Source organism: Panulirus ornatus, chromosome 16 (assembly GCF_036320965.1).
Source record: "Panulirus ornatus isolate Po-2019 chromosome 16, ASM3632096v1, whole genome shotgun sequence".
Classification (NCBI taxonomy): Eukaryota; Metazoa; Arthropoda; class Malacostraca; order Decapoda; family Palinuridae; genus Panulirus; species Panulirus ornatus.
Window position 1 is genome coordinate 4,570,360 of NC_092239.1, and position 18,003 is coordinate 4,588,362.

General features: G+C 39.4%; 1 protein-coding gene across 4 annotated transcripts in view; it reads right to left on the reverse strand.

Moving 5' to 3' along the window:
• Neos (nuclear receptor coactivator protein neosin) overlaps positions 1-18,003 on the reverse strand; it is a 43,870-nt gene that overhangs the window by 12,504 nt on the left and 13,363 nt on the right. For 2 of the 4 annotated variants that reach the window (XM_071671101.1, XM_071671099.1), the window contains 5 exons: positions 13,998-14,087; positions 13,576-13,721; positions 10,469-10,579; positions 9,269-9,407; positions 1,637-1,816 (listed from right to left, as the gene is read on the reverse strand). In XM_071671101.1, the coding sequence (XP_071527202.1) occupies positions 1,637-1,816; positions 9,269-9,407; positions 10,469-10,579; positions 13,576-13,721; positions 13,998-14,065 (644 nt within the window). In that variant the 5' untranslated portion in view covers positions 14,066-14,087. Of the gene's footprint in view, positions 1-1,636; positions 1,904-9,268; positions 9,408-10,468; positions 10,580-13,575; positions 13,722-13,997; positions 14,088-18,003 lie in introns of all 4 variants that reach the window. The other 2 variants (XM_071671100.1, XM_071671098.1) reach the window with 1 other exon arrangement.

Sequence of the window (18,003 nt, forward strand, 5' to 3'; positions counted from 1 at the left end):
TATCTAACTATATCACTGATCCTAGGTTCCCTTTAGGAACTCTTTAAGGGGGGAGTGGCAGCCCCAGCAAAGCAGTCCCCATAACGGGTAAACTCCATTGCACTGAAGAATTATCTTCATGCATAACAAAATATGCGAACAAAAGATGCATGTACTAATATTCATTTACCTGATCTTTTCTTCGCATAACAAAATATGCAAACAAATGATGCATATACTAATATTCATTTACCTGATCTTTTCTAGAATAATGCTACACAGTAGTAAGCCTTCTTGTCAAAAACAAGTATTTGCAAAATTCATGCTTGCTTATGCATATACTTCACATCTTTCAATATTTCATTTTCACCTGAGACCTGATAACTACCTAATATTCTTTCTACTTTACCATCCACTCACCATAGTTTTATTATAATGCAACAAAACCACAGCTCCCTATCCACATCCAGGCCCTACATACCTTTCCATGGTTTACCCCAAATGCATCACTATCTATCTATATCACTGATGCCTGTTTGAACTGGAACAGAGTATCCAAACTAAAGAACTCTAGTGCCGCTTAAAATTCTTTCACTCCTCCATCCTCCCACATACAATTTGGTCTCCCACTTCACTTTGTTCCCTTCACTTCTGACACATATATCACCTTTGTCAACCTTTCCTCACTCATTCTCTCCATATATCCAAACCATTTCAACACACCCACTTCTGCTCTTTTATATACATCCCTCTTCTTAAACTAAGCATTTCCAATCACCTGACATCTTTCAGCATAAAATGCCTTAAGATGTTGACTGTTCTTATTCTAAACACGAAGTGCCCCATGTCCCCTAACAATGCCCTTAACTGCCACATCCATTCTCATATACAGATCATCCATCACTAATACCTTATCCCTTGCATAAAACTGCTGACATACTCACACAGCTCCTCCTAAAACACTTGCCTCTATTTCTTAGTCCTCTCATTTCCAGGTGCATAAGTATCAATAATCACCCACCTCTTGTAATACATTTTCATTTTTACCCACATCAGTATGGGGCTCATTTCCTTCCAATCTTTCAAACATTCTCACAACTCCTTCGCCAGCTGTGCTATACTACCCTTTCCTCAGCTCTTGCCCTGACACCAACTCCTGTCTTTACTCTTTAGACATTCCCAAACTAATCTTCCCTTTCCATTAAAGCTGTTTCACTCATAGATAGAACATCAAGGTTCCTCTGCTCAAACGTAATACCTATCTCTTCGTTCTCATCTTGGTTACATTCGCCTGCAATCAAGCATCACACTATTAAGGGAGGAGGGTGAGTACTCCTTCCTTAATATGGTTTTTATGTACTATGACTTTACTGTAAAGAAATTTTAAGAAATGCTACAGTAAATTTTCAAAGCACGTGCTGCTGCTAACACTGCTGAAATCTTTAAAAACAAGAAAACTCACAAGCACATTTCTCTTAGCAACACTGCTCAATCAGCATGTGATCTCAACTTGAAATCTATCCAATGTGCCTTATGAACTTTCAAAATCAATAATGCATAAGGTGACTTTTTAACCATTGCACTTTATTTGGAAATGTGCCTACTCAACTTTCAAAACTTAAAATCCCACATTCAATATAAACAAAGACTTTCTAACCTTTGCATTTTATTTGGAACGACTATTTCCACATCATTCGGTCTGTTGGGGTCCAGTGGATCTACTGGTTCAGTGTAGGCTGGGTATGCAGCAGGTGGTGGTGGTGCTGGAGGCCGTCCATCTACTTCTGGTCCAGGAGGGCGAGGGTACGGTTCTTCATATCTTGGTGGGTAGTATCCTCTGTAATAATCATCATACATCTCCTCATACTGACCACGACCTCGAGCTTCACGCTCACGTTCACGATTGGGATCAACACCTCCATGTCTATTGAAAACATGAAATAATATCTTAGAAAAAAAAAAATAAACAAAAAATCCTTACTTATACTGAGATACACCTCACATTTCATGATTTTCATACACAGAAGCATAATGAAATGTTCAGGACCGTTTTCAGATCAGACACTATGATCCCAACACCAAAGATGGAGGCGAGAGGAGATTTTTTAAAAAAACACCGAGGTGTCTAGAAAAGACATCAGAATAAGAATACTACAAGTTCCTGACCCATACAAGGATCATAGACCTGATGAAAGTTCACCACAGGTGTGGAAAATGAGTACAGAAACACTGGATGAAACTTCTGAAATACTGTTAAAAGATGTCACTATGGAAAAGCAGAATCACAAGGTAAGGTTAAAAGGTAAACAACATACCTATCTACAAGAAACAAAACCAAGAACAGGCCCTAAGCTTGACTGGTCTTGCCAACAAGAGTGGTCTTTTCTAAAAAAGATAATTAATGAGCAATGGATGAATTTCTAAATAGGAGAAATTACCATTGTGAGAGACAGCAAAGTTTTAAAAGGTTATGTGTAACATACGTCATAGATTTCCACAAGAGAGAGCCCTGTCTTAGACAAAAGGTAAGGTTGGGTGGATTGTTTGTATCTAGACTGCCAGAAAGCATATGACAATGTACCACTTGGAAAGATGATCAAGATCTTAAGCTGGATCACTCAGGAGGAATAATGGAGGAAACTTCTTCATTAGACAAAAGATTAATCTTAGCGGAAGGGAACAAGGATGCATGCTGGAGGAGCCTTCTCCAAACGGGTCGAGATGAACAGTGGACCATTCTGGGACCACTACACTTCCTGACCTGAGTAAATGATTTGCCTGAAGGTACAGAATCCTATCCAAGTATGTTTGCAGATAATACAGAAGTCATGAGGGAAGTAAAAAGAAAGAAGGATTACTTCAGCTTACAAGGGGACTTCAAAAGACTCCAAAGGTGATCAAATACATGACTGATGAAAGTCAGGATAGGGAAAAGCAAAAGAAGGCCTCAATATGATTGTTATCTAAAAGAAAATATGATTAAATATTCTTTGTATGAGAGGGGACTTGGGAATCACCAATGTCTCTAACCTGTCAACAAAGTATCACATCAGAATAGTAATGGAGACAAACTATCTGCTGGCAAATGTTACCATAGCTTCCAAGTATTCATACGAGTTAATTTTAGAAAGCTGTTCATATCCTACATCAGGTCAGAAATAAATTGTTTTGCAGGTTAGTCACCACACTTTAAGAAGCACAACGAGCAAAGAGAGGAGGTCCACAGGAGAGCAACAAAAATGGTATCAGAATTATGGGAGCTGAGTTACAAGAAAAAGTTTAGATTTCTAAAACACATCACTAACATGGACTGTTAAACATTCTTTAAGATGTGTAGGAACAGGTAACCATGACACAACATGAAATGATTAAGCAAGAAGCTAATTAAAAAAGGTAACGAAGTACTTCAAATGTAAAGAAAGGTGGATAAGATTCATACAAACAGCATACATATATCTAATAAAATGTAACAGTAGTGAATGTTCCAGAGATAAAACCCCACGAGTACAAAACCCCCTTCCCATACAATTCAAGATGGCAACAACAACAATAATATTTTTCATCATACTTAATCGCCGTCTTCCGCTTTAGCTAGGTAGCACAAGGAAACATGAAAGAATGGCCCAATACACCCACATACACATGTATATACATAAATGACCACACACACACATATAAATACCTATACATTTCAATGTATACACACATATACATACACAGATATACACATATACATATTCATACTTGCTGCCTTCATCCATTCCGTCCCCACCCCACCACACATGAAATAGCACCCCCCACGAGGTACCGCTAGGAAAAGACAACAAAGGCCACATTCGTTCACACTCAGTCTCTAGCTGTCATGTGTAATGCACTGAAACCATAGCTTCCTTTCCACATCTAGGCCCAACAAAACTTTCCATGGTTTACCCCAGATTCTTCACATGCCCTGGTTCAATCCACTGACAGCATGTCAACCCCGGTATACCACATTCCAATTCACTCTATTCCTTGCACTCCTTTCACCCTCCTGTATGTTCAGGCCCCGATTGCTCAAAATCTTTTTCATTCCATCCTTCCACCTCCAATTTGGTCACCGGCTTTTCCTCGTTCCTTCTACCTCTAACACATATATCCTCTGTCAATCTTTCCTCACTCATTTTCTCCATGTGACCAAACCATTTCAACACACCCTCTTCTGCTCTCTAAACCATACTCTTTTAATAACCACACATCTCTCTTACCCTTTAATCAATTACTCAATCAAACCACCTCACATGACATATTGTCCTCAAACATTTCATAATAATAATAACAACAACAACAACAACAACAATAATAATAATAATAATAATAATAATAATAATAATAATAATAATAATAATAATAATCATAATAACAATAATAATAAGTACTACTACTAATATTGGGAAACACAAACTGATAGATATCACACATACATCCTATATACAATCTTCTCTATTTAGGTAACTTTTTTCTATGCCAAGTTTAGGAGGAAGAAACTAGTTACAACAAGGTCTTGCATAATAGTGTCAACCAGTGCAATTCATGTCAAACAATTACATATACACTACCATCTCATATAAACATTCAAAAACACATAACACTTCATGACCTAAACTTCCACATGATGGATGTAGTTGGTTTCCAGTGCTGTGAGATCCCATCTCCAATAAGTGAGAATCCAAAGGCAGGAAGGTAAGATACATTCAGTCAAGGTTTATGATAATTTCTCTCATGCTTGTTTATGGTTTCCTGTACATTTCTTTCCTTAAACATTTTGCCTCTTTCTTCCTTCTTCTGATCTTGATTACATTCACACATACATTCAGACATCCCAGCCTTTAAGGTTATATATATTTTTTCATACATGCTTGCCATTTTCCGCATGATCAAGGTAGCTACAAGAACAGATCACATAAGAGGGAAAAATTCCACATTTGGCTCCTCGCACTGTTCCTTTTTTTTTGAAAAGTATTACAAGTTGGGAGGATTTCCAGCTGCATGTTCCCACCCCTTAGTCACCTTTTATGCCACGCATGGAATATGTAAGCAGTGTTCTTTCTCCCCTATCATTATGATAGGGGAGAAATGGCAGGAAAAGAGGATGCTGTTTCCTGTGGGGCAGGGTGGTGCTAGGAGTGGATGAGGGCAAGCAAGTATGAATATTTACATGTGTGTATATATATATATATATATATATATATATATATATATCTTTCTTTTCTTTCATACTATTCGCCATTTCCCGCATTAGCGAGGTAGCGTTGAGAACAGAGGACTGGGCCATTGAGGGAATATCCTCACCTGGGCCCCTTCTCTGTTCCCTCTTTTGGAAAATTAAAAAAAAAAAAAAAAAAAAAAAAAAAAAAAAAAAGTGAGAGGGGAGGATTTCCAGCCCCCCGCTCCCTCCCCTTTTAGTCGCCTTCTACGACACGCAGGGAATACGTGGGAAGTATTCTTTCTCCCCTATCCCCAGGGATTATATATATATATATATATATATATATATATATATATGGCGAGGTGGCGATGGGAATGAATAAAGGCAGACAGTGTGAATTGTGTGCATGGGTATATATGTATGTGTCTGTGTGTGTATGTATGTGTACATTGAGATGTATAGGTATGTATATTTGCGTGTGTGGACGTGTGTGTATATACATGTGTATGGGGGTGGGTTGGGCCATTTCTTTCGTCTGTTTCCTTGCACTACCTTGTAAACGCGGGAGACAGCGACAAAGCAAAATAAATAAATTATTCTTTATTTTTTTATTATACTTTGTCGCTGTCTCCCGCATTTGCGAGGTAGCGCAAGGAAACAGACGAAAGAAATGGCCCAACCCCCCCCCCATACACATGTATATACATACGTCCACACACGCAAATATACATACCTACACAGCTTTCCATGGTTTACCCCAGACGCTTCACATGCCCTGCTTCAATCCATTGACAGCACGTCAACCCCGGTATACCACATCGCTCCAATTCACTCTATTCCTTGCCCTCCTTTCACCCTCCTGCATGTTCAGGCCCCGATCACACAAAATCTTTTTCACTCCATCTTTCCACCTCCAATTTGGTCTCCCTCTTCTCCTCGTTCCCTCCACCTCCGACACATATATCCTCTTGGTCAATCTTTCCTCACTCATTCTCTCCATGTGCCCAAACCACTTCAAAACACCCTCTTCTGCTCTCTCAACCACGCTCTTTTTATTTCCACACATCTCTCTTACCCTTACGTTACTCACTCGATCAAACCACCTCACACCACACATTGTCCTCAAACATCTCATTTCCAGCACATCCATCCTCCCTGCGCACAACTCTATCCATAGCCCACGCCTCGCAACCATACAACATTGTTGGAACCACTATTCCTTCAAACATACCCATTTTTGCTTTCCGAGATAATGTTCTCGACTTCCACACATTCTTCAGTAGTTTTGATGCACAAGACCGGGTTATAGTAATGGGTGATTTGAATGCAAAGGTGAGTAATGTGGCAGTTGAGGGAACAATTGGTGTACATGGGGTGTTCAATGTTGTAAATGGAAATGGGGAAGAACTTGTAGATTTATGTGCTGAAAAAGGACTGGTGATTGGGAATACCTGGTTTAAAAAGAGAGATATACATAAGTATATGTATGTACAGAGCATCAGATTGGGGAAGAGCAGTGTGGTTTCAGAAGTGGTAGAGGACGTGTGGATCAGGTGTTTCCTTTGAAGAATGTATGTGAGAAATACTTAGAAAAGCAAATGGATGTGTATGTAGCATTTATGGATCTGGAGAAGGCATATGATAAGACTTGATAGAGATGCTCTGTGGAGGGTACTAAGAACATATGGTGTGGGAGGCAAGTTGTTAGAAGCAGTGAAAAGTATTTATTGAGGATGTAAGGCATGTGTACGTGTAGGAAGAGAAGAAAGTGACTGGTTCTCAGTGAACACAGGAAAAGACAACAAAGGCCCCATTCGTTTACAATCAGTCTCTAGCTTTTATGTGATAAATGCCCGAAACCACAGCTCCCTTTCCACATCCAGGCCCCACACAACTTTCCATGGTTTACCCCAGGCGCTTCACTTGCCCTGATTCAATCCATTGACAGCACGTCCACCCCGGTATACCACATCGATCCAGTTCACTCTATTCCTTGCCTGCCTCTCACCCTCCTGCATGTTCAGGCCCCGATCACTCAAAATCTTTTTCACTCCATCTTTCCACCTCCAATTTGGTCTCCCACTTCTCCTTGTTCCCTCCACCTCCGACACATATATCCTCTCGGTCAATCTTTCCTCACTCATTCTCTCCACGTGCCCAAACCACATCAAAACACCCTCTTCTGCTCTCTCAACCATGCTCTTTTCATTTACACACATCTCTCTTACCCTTACATTACTTACTCGATCAAACCACCTCATACCACATATTGTCCTCAAACATTTCATTTCCAGCACATCCACCCTCCTCCGCACAACTCTATCCATAGCCCACGCCTCGCAACCATACAACATTGTTGGAACCACTATTCCTTCAAACATACCCATTTTTGCTTTACGAGATAATGTTCTTGACTTCCAAACATTCTTCAAGGCTCCCAGGATTTTTGCCCCCTCCCCCACCCTATGATTCACTTCCGCTTCCATGGTTCCATCCGCTGCCAGATTCACTCCCAGATATCATTAAAACACTTTAATTCCTCCAGTTTTGCTCCATTCAAACTTACCTCCCAATTGACTTGACCCTCAACCCTACTGTACCTAATAACCTTGCTCTTATTCACATTTACTCTTAACTTTCTTCTTTCACACACTTTACCAAACTCAGTCACCAGATTCTGCAGTTTCTCACATGAATCAGCCACCAGCGCTGTATCATCAGCGAACAACAACTGACTCACTTCCCAAGCTCTCTCATCCCCAACAGACTGCATACTTGCCCCTCTTTCCAAAACTCTTGCATTCAACTCCCTAACAACCCCATTCATAAACAAATTAAACAATCATGGAGACATCACACACCCCTGCCGCAAACCTACATTCACTGAGAACCAATCACTTTCCTCTCTTCCTACACGTACACATGGCTTACATCCTCGATAAAAACTTTTCACTGCTTCTAACAACTTGCCTCCCACACCATATATTCTTAGTACCTTCCACAGAGCATCTCTATCAACTCTATCATATGCCTTCTCCAGATCCATAAATGCTACATACAAATCCATTTGCTTTTCTAAGTATTTCTCACATACATTCTTCAGAGCAAACACCTGATCCACACATCCTCTACCACTTCTGAAACCACACTGCTCTTCCCCAATCTGATGCTATGTACATGCCTTCACCCTCTCAATCAATACCCTCCCATATAATTTACCAGAAATACTCAACAAACATATACCTCTGCAATTTGAGCACTCACTCTTATCCCCTTTGCCTTTGTACAATGGCACTATATTTATTTATCTATTATTTATTTTGCTTTGTCGCTGTCTCCCGCATTAGCGAGGTAGCAAGACAGGTACTATGTTTGAGGAAAGGAACCTGGATGTTCTAGCTCTAGGTGCAACAAAGCTCAAGGGCAAGGGGGAGTAATGGGTTGGGGATATCTCAAGGGTTATGTCACCTGTTAGCGAGGGGGAATGTTGAGGAAAGGGGTAACAATCACTTTTACTGATGTTGTTCTTGTAGGAAAGTGTGAAAGCATGTAAGAAATTACCTCTGGTGAAGTGGGTAGAAATAAAAGTGGATTTAGAGAGGTAGACAATTATCAGTTTAAGCAGATGAGATATCATAGACCCAGATTCACTAACAACAAAGAAAAACCGAAAAAGTACCCAAACTAAAGTAAATGTACTTTCCAGAGTAATGGGTGACCAAAAGTTCCCTTGTGAAGATGATGTTATCACTGAGATAATTCTAAGTTCCCTAGTTTCTAAGTTCCCTAGTAAAGATGATATCACCAAAGAAATTCTAATTACCTACACCATAAATGTATGAAAGTGGAGGAAAATAAGCAAGAGCTAGCTGTATGTGCATCAATGAGAACATAACATACGCACTCCATCCAGATGACTTTCAAAAATTTTGCCACAATAGCAGGTTAAGCCAAAACATATCATCTGTTAGACAAACTCACCATAGTGCAACTGCTACAAACCTGACACTCAACATCATAGAGGACACAAAAGCTCTTGCATAGAACCTCAGCAAACAAACACAAATTCTAGTTTTTCATACTAAACAAAGGAGGAAATCTTACGGAAAATAATCATTATAAAAGTTATTTTCTGCTCCCCGTCCTGGTGTGGGAGTTCTTTCTCTGCTACCAGCACGACGTCCTCGTCTTGGTCCAGTAGGACCAGGTGTAGGACCACCCCCAAATTTGGCTGGTTTCACATCTGAAAAATAAAAATACAAATAAATAAAAAAGGTACAGCATTTTATATTACCCAAACTTTAAAGCTCTAAAGCACTAAAAAATCAGAATAATATAACTAATACTTGTGAATTAAGAATCATTAAAACTATGTTGCAACACAAAATATTTGCAAACCACTTGAGTTGCCTAGCATGATTGTGGACCTTGTACTAATATAACCACAACAATTCCTTTTGCCAAACTCGTCTTCTAACTTGCATTTCCACTTGCTCTCCATCTGTCCTTTCAGAAGTTTTCAACTGTATCTAAATTTTTTCCAACCTTCACAATGTGATGTAGACTAACACAGTCTCAATTGTATACAACCAATTTCAAGCTCTATTTATATACATCCAATTTCTAGCTACCATATACACTACAAAAACCAATCTACCATCAACTATCAAGCCTTACAGAATGCTCCATACTTATCATGACTGCTTTATGCACCTCGATTCAGCCCATCAATAGCAACCCCCCAAAAACACTTTCTATACATCCCACTGCTCAATTCTTTCTTTCCAACATATACCTCTCACCCTTCTAAATGTCAAGCCCAAAGCCTTCCTTATCCAATCCTTCCATTGCCTCCTTAGTTTCACCCATCTCCCCTTTCTTGAGAAACTCAGCTGGAAATCCTTCCACTCCTAATACCTTATCAATAATCATCCTGCAAAGGTATTTCACTAACTCTCACTATTCACAACCAACCCAGCATTACTCTCACTCCACAACCAACATCATTCCCTCCTTAATTTAAAAGATAATTCTCTTCTAACAGCTACTTACACATTTCATCTTTCTTTGTGTTCCATCTTATTTAATGTATCCCATGTACCATTCTACATCTCACTTTCTCCAAACTTTTGTAGTAACACAAATGAAATTAAAAAATACAAATACCTAATATTCCACCTGTCTTTAAAATCATAGACATTTTGTTGCTTATATCACTTTCTCTACAATATGTACACTGAGTAACTATCACTCATTCACTAGCAAATTACTTCAGTATATCTTACACAAAAACATTGACCTTACCAACTCTATGCCCATTTATGTATGCTGCACCACCAGAATTTAAGCAAGCTGCTGCTTCCTCCTCACTTGCAAACTGCACAAAACCAAATTTGTTTCTAGTGATAGTTACCCCTGTTGAAAAAAAAAAAACAAGAAATCAAACATTGCACAATAGTCACACATTAGAAAAACAAAGATGATGCATCATTCTGATATGACTATGGGAAAAAAAAATTTACTCAATATCACACACCCTTCATTTTCTAACCATAACTCCAAAACAAGATTTGAATTTAAGCACACACAATACATTCAATCAAACATCTGGCAATAAAGGGCACTGAAATCAAAAATGCAATTTATCACATTAGCTTCCAGTCACAGCAGCATTCAAGTTCTCCATGAGGCAGACTGCATACATTGGGGGAGCATAAGGAAATAATGCTAAAAGTTGTCAGTAAACGTGAATAAAAGCAATGTTATAAAGTTTAGCACAGATGTGAGAGGGAGAAATTAGTACAGGTGTGAGTATGGAGAAAACTTAAAAATGAACTGATTTAGATACTTAGGAACTGACATAGAAGCAAAGGCAAGAGTCATAGGGTGGGTATAGGCCTGGAAACACTGAGGAAGGTATGGAAGAAAGATCATTATCTGAGAGGGAAAAGATGCCCGAATATGCAGCAGCTCAAGGTTGGGTGTTGATATAAGCGAACGAGGCCATTTTTCATCTGTTCCTGGGGCTATCTCACTAAGATAACAAGGAAACATGTATAAAATATATATTTATTTATTTATTTTGCTTTGTCGCTGTCTCCCGCGTTTGCGAGGTAGCACAAGGAAACAGACAAAAGAAATGGCCCAACCCACCCCCATACACATGTATATACATACACGTCTCCACACACAAATATACATGACCATACAACTCAATGTACACATATATATACACACACAAACATATACATATATACACATGCACACAATTCACACTGCCTGCCTTTATTCATTCCCATCACCACCTCGCCACACATGGAATAACATCCCCCTCCCCCTCATGTGTGCGAGGTAGCGCTAGGAAAAGACAACAAAGGCCCCATTCGTTCACACTCAGTCTCTAGCTGTCATGCAATAATGCCCGAAACCACAGCTCCCTTTCCACATCCAGGCCCAACACAACTTTCCATGGTTCACCCCAGATGCTTCAAATGCCCTGATCCAATCCATTGACAGCACGTCAACCCCGGTATACCACATCGATCCAGTTCACTCTATTCCTTGCCCGCCTTTCACCCTCCTGCATGTTCAGGCCCCGATCACTCAAAATCTTTTTCACTCCATCTTTCCACCTCCAATTTGGTCTCCCACATCTCCTCGTTCCCTCCACCTCCGACACATATATCCTCTTGGTCAATCTTTCATCACTCATTCTCTCCATGTGCCCAAACCATTTCAAAACGCCCTCTTCAGCTCTCTCAACCATGCTCTTCTTATTTCCACACATCTCTCTTACCCTTACATTACTTACTCGATCAAACCACCTCACACCACACATTGTCCTTAAACATCTCATTTCCAGCACATCCACCCTCCTCCGCACAACTCTATCCATAGTCCACGCCTCGCAACCATACAACATTGTTGGAACCACTATTCCTTCAAACATACCCATTTTTGCTTTCCGAGATAATGTTCTCGACTTCCACACACTCTTCAAGGCTCCCAGGATTTTCGCCCCCTCCCCCACCCTATGATTCACTTCCGCTTCCATGGTTCCATCCGCTGCCAGATTCACTCCCAGATATCATTAAAACACTTTACTTCCTCCAGTTTTTCTCCATTCAAACTTACCTCCCAATTGACTTGACCCTCAACCCTACTGTACCTAATAACCTTGCTCTTGTTCACATTTACTCTTAACTTTCTTCTTTCACACACTTTACCAAACTCAGTCACCAGATTCTGCAGTTTCTCACATGAATCAGCCACCAGCGCTGTATCATCAGGTAACAACAACAAACTCACTTCCCAAGCTCTCTCAACCCCAACAGACTGCATACTTGCCCCTCTTTCCAAAACTCTTGCATTCAACTCCCTAACAACCCCATTCATAAACAAATTAAACAACCATGGAGACATCACACACCCCTGCCTCAAACCTACATTCACTGAGAACCAATCACTTTCCTCTCTTCCTACACGTACACATGCCTTACATCCTCGATAAAAACTTTTCACTGCTCCTAACAACTTGCCTCCCACACCATATATTCTTAGTACCTTCCACAGAGCATCTCTATCAACTCTATCATATGCCTTCTCCAGATCCATAAATGCTACATACAAAGCCATTTGCTTTTCTAAAAATGCTACATACAAATCCATTTGCTTTTCTAAGCATTTCTCACATACATTCTTCAAAGCAAACACCTGATCCACACATCCTCTACCACTTCTGAAACCACACTGCTCTTCCCCAATCTGATGCTCTGTACATGCCTTCACCCTCTCAATCAATACCCTCCCATATAATTTACCAGGAATACTCAACAAACTTATACCTCTGTAATTTGAGCACTCACTCTTATCCCCTTTGCCTTTATACAAAGGCACTATGCACGCATTCCGCCAATCCTCAGGCACCTCACCATGAATCATACATACATTAAATAACCTTACCAAGCAGTCAACAATACAGTCACCCCCTTTTTTAATAAATTCCACTGCAATACCATCCAAACCTGCTGCCTTGCTGGCTTTCATCTTACGCAAATCTTTTACTACCTCTTCTCTGTTTACCAAATCATTTTCCCTATACTTTTTCATATTCATTCACCATTTCCTGTGTTAGTAAGGAAGTGTTAAAAACAGAACTGAGCCCTAGAGGAGAAAATCCTCACTTGGCACCCTTCTCAGTTCCTTCTTTTGAAAAAGTAAAAACTGGAGGGTAGAATTTCCAGGCCCTGGGAGTGGACTTAGCAGCAGATGGAACCATTTTCACTTGAGGAACAGAGAAGGAGGCCAAGTGAGGATTTTTCCTCTTTGAATCAGTCCTCTGTTCTTAATGCTACCTCGCTAATGCCGGATATAGTGAATATGCATATAATAAAAAAAATCTTCATCCTTACCAACTACTCTGCCATACTGAGAAAAATATTCTCTAAGCATCTCCTGGTTCATGGATGTAGTGATGCTTCCAACAAAGATTCGAGCATTGACTGTCTTTGGATCGGATGTCACATCTGCAGCTCTTCGAGGGGAAGCATTACGTCCTCTGTGAATTTAGTAAAAAAGGTATGTAACCATTTCATGTGCCAAACAATCAAGAATTTCAATATGACAACTACCTAACTGCCATGCTACTAGTGTGAACAAAGGGTAACTTTGTGAATCAAAGGCAAGAACAAGTAACACAAGTTCATGAAAATAGTGTAAAAAATTACATCAATAGCTGTTAACCATTAAATCTGAGTGACAAATCCTTTAAAAAAATTCATTGAACACCACAAAAATATCAATAAACAAATACTTGAATTCCTTTAGAGCTCACCTGCTTCTACTTCTACTACGACTCCGACTGCGAGAGCGTCGACGCTCACGAGGCTTTCGGGACATCATTGTGGCTGTATTCAATGAGGATCTGAAAATTCTTAATATCAGTACATAAAACTTAACCGTGAGTGCTCTCAAAATAGTAATACTACACTTTGCTTCTACAGTTTCCTCAAAAGATAATAATCACTACATTTCTTATCAACTTATGGCATGCTACCTTTCCTTCAGTTATCAGTTAATAATCATACCTAAGCCCCCATCCATGCCCCTTAAAGAACTATGCACCATATTTATCAAATACCCTTTTTACTTTTTCTAAGAACCAAGCAGAAACAGGCAAATTGTCCCAATCATGGCCACCTTCGCTGCAAAGAAAAACTGAGAGAAAAAGAATGAGATACATAAAAGCTCCAAAAGCACTCGCAGACCTAACACAAAGGTAAAAAGGTTAAAGAGTGTGGGAAAAACAATAAATGGAGTTGTGAGGGAAAAACAATAGAAGTTGATTTCCATAAATTCACTTCAAGGATAGGAGGTGGTTTCATGACAGTCAAGTCCTGTTTGGCCAGTTTCCACAGTGAAACTACAGGAAGCAATAGCCATGTGCAAGCTACAGATCCAAGCCATGGTGGAATGGACACATGTAGACACCATAATGAGATATGGAGAAAGGTTCTTAAAGGCCTTGGAAGGAAGAAGAGTGGAAGGTGAAGTAATGACAACCCATAAATTTTCAAACAGACTGATGAGACAGTGAACAGTGCAGATACTGGGGTTCAGCAACATAACATGAAACTAAGTAAAATTATACTTGCATAAAAAGATGTAAAGAAGTACCTTTATAATATGAGTGGGACATGAATGAAATATAATGACCAATGACATAGTTAATGCAGACAGCATACATCAATATAAGAACCTATTTATGTATAATATACTACAAACATGTATAACAAATATGTTTAAATAATATGAAAGATTGAACCTGAAAAACTGCACTGGAAAGTCTTTCACACAATGGCTCTTTCTTACAGATCCTTGGGTAATGAAGTATCTTAGTGTATTGCACTACCTAAAACAAAATTACATCAAAACATCACTTGAAAGATCACATAGATATAAACAAAACTGAAATAATATCAATCTCTCAGCACATCAAGTATTGCAGGGTGGGTGACACAGATGTCTGATACTTCCGTCGGCAGTGCATTCTTTGTTGCATTCATTTTGAATTCTTGAAGAATGCTGTCAAACACCATGATAATGGAAATATTTTTTTTGCTGTTGAAGAGAAGTCAAATGCATTTAATATAACTGGAAATTCATTCGCCTGCAGTCGAACAACATACCCAAAGGGTTTAACTGCATGCCAAGTGCTGCATTCATACACTTAGGCACTCCACCACAGCTAAACAAAGGTAAAAACAAAGGATTTATTTTTCATTTCTTCTTTCCTTTTCCACACATAAAGTATATTCAATCAATACTTTATTAAAGTATCTTTAATCAGTAAGAAAACAATGCATTTATAAGATTTCTTAAATGTGCCATAAACTTAAAACACTTCACAATGGCAAGATAAAGATTAATAAAGAATTAATTTTCTTTATTTTTCATACTTCTACATGCATATCTTTGTGTTTCTACAGATTTTCCTTGTTTTTGTGCATACAGTGGTAGTCAAATTTGCCATCAGCAGCAGTTTAATAGTTAAGGCATTTGAAAGTTTCAGAATAAATAAATCTTTTCACTTGTGTAGGTTGGCATGTTAACAGAGTACAAGAATACCTCATGTTTTTCACTGCGTTGCTTTTATCCCTGCATATGAAGGGTGGGTGGACAGCTGTTTCTGGATCTGTAGCATTATCACCACATTATACAGTTGCAAAAATGGCTTAACATTCTTTGCCACTGCACTAGGCCCCATCATTCAAACCACTCAACATCTAATCTCCAGGATTCAAATATAAATAAAAGGCTTACATCTGCTGCAAGCTTGAGTAACCTATAATCACAGATCCTTCACCCCCAAACAAACATAACAACAACAAAACATATACACAATAAAATGACCCAAACTCTAAACATCTATCCTCCTAACTCAGTCTTAAATGCCACCCTACCACTAATATACCCACATGAAACCATACTCCCCAGACATATACTAGCTTTACTTTCATGTTAAACTTGTGTCATTACCCATCTTTATATTACAAACATCAATTAATCATATCTCATGACCCCTCATGACCAATATCATCTTCCATTATGAATATACTAAACATTTTCATCTAAACAGTCCTAAACACCAGACATAAACACATCACCACCACACTCAACAAATAGTCCTGCCTTCTGGATGTGGTTGGCTTTCTAAGCGCAGCAGGAGTTTCACAGAAAATGTTCCTAGGGTAAGAAAGCAAGGTAAAGCTAATAGGACACCAACAGCTTTAACTTATACTACTGATGAGAGACGTGGTGACAACCGTAAGATGTGTAAAATGTTTATATTCAAACAACAGAGTACAACTTCAAGGGTGGGTGGGTGCTCTGTCTTAGACCATGGTCCTTTTCAGTGCATTACGCATGACAACTATTAGAGACCGAATGTGAATCAATGTGGTTCTTTATTTGTGTTTTCCTGGCACTACCTCGCTGAAGCTGGGAGTAGCAATGCTGTTTCCTGTGGGGTAGGGTAATGCCAGGAATGGATGAAGGCAAGCAAGCATGAATATGTACATGTGTATATATGTCCGTGTACGAGTATGTATACGTATGTATGAGTGTGGGCGTTTAGGTTTATATGAGTGTATATGAGTAGATGGGCCATTCTTCGTCTGTTTCCCAGAGCTACCTTGCTGACACGGGAAACGGCAATCATAATAATAATATTTTTTTTTTTTTTCGCTTTGTCGCTGTCTCCCGCGTTTGCGAGGTAGTGCAAGGAAACAGACGAAAGAAATGGCCCAACCCACCCCCATACACATGTATATACATACACGTCCACACACACAAATATACATACCTACACAGCTTTCCATGGTTTACCCGAGACGCTTCACATGCCCTGATTCAATCCACTGACAGCACATCAACCCCGGTATACCACACTGATCCAATTCACTCCATTCCTTACCCTCCTTTCACCCTCCTCCAAGTTCAGGCCCCGGTCACACAAAATCTTTTTCACTCCATCTTTCCACCTCCAATTTGGTCTCCCACTTCTCCTCGTTCCCTCCACCTCCGACATATATATCCTCTTGGTCAATCTTTCCTCACTCATTCTCTCCATGTACCCAAACCATTTCAAAACACCCTCTTCTGCTCTCTCAACCACGCTCTTTTTATTTCCACAGCGCTACCTCGCAAACGCGGGAGACCGAAAAAAAAAATATATATATATATTCTTTCTTTCTTTCATACTATTCGCCATTTCCCGCATTAGCGAGGTAGCGTTGAGAACAGAGGACTGGGCCCTTGAGGGAATATCCTCACCTGGGCCCCTTCTCTGTTCCCTCTTTTGGAAAATTAAAAAAAAAAAGTGAGAGGGGAGGATTTCCAGCCCCCCGCTCCCTCCCCTTTTAGTCGCCTTCTACGACACGCAGGGAATACGTGGGAAGTATTCTTTCTCCCCTATCCCCAGGGATATATAATAATAATAGTAATAATAATAATAATAATAATAATAATAATAATAATAATAATTCCTATTCTTTCTGTGCTCACACTTCCCGCATTAGCGAGGTACCAGCTGGAACTGAACCTTCAATGAAAGATCCTGGCTCTGCTCCTTTTTAAGAAAATAATAATACACAACGGGATGATTTCCAACACCCACTCATGCCCTCTTACTTGCCTTCTAAGACAAGCAGGAGATTGGAGGGTAGAATTCTTTCTCCCCTATCCTCAGGTATATATAAATACATAAATTCATAAATATATAAAAAATATTAATAATAATAATAATAATAATAATAATAATAATAATAATAATAAGAAGA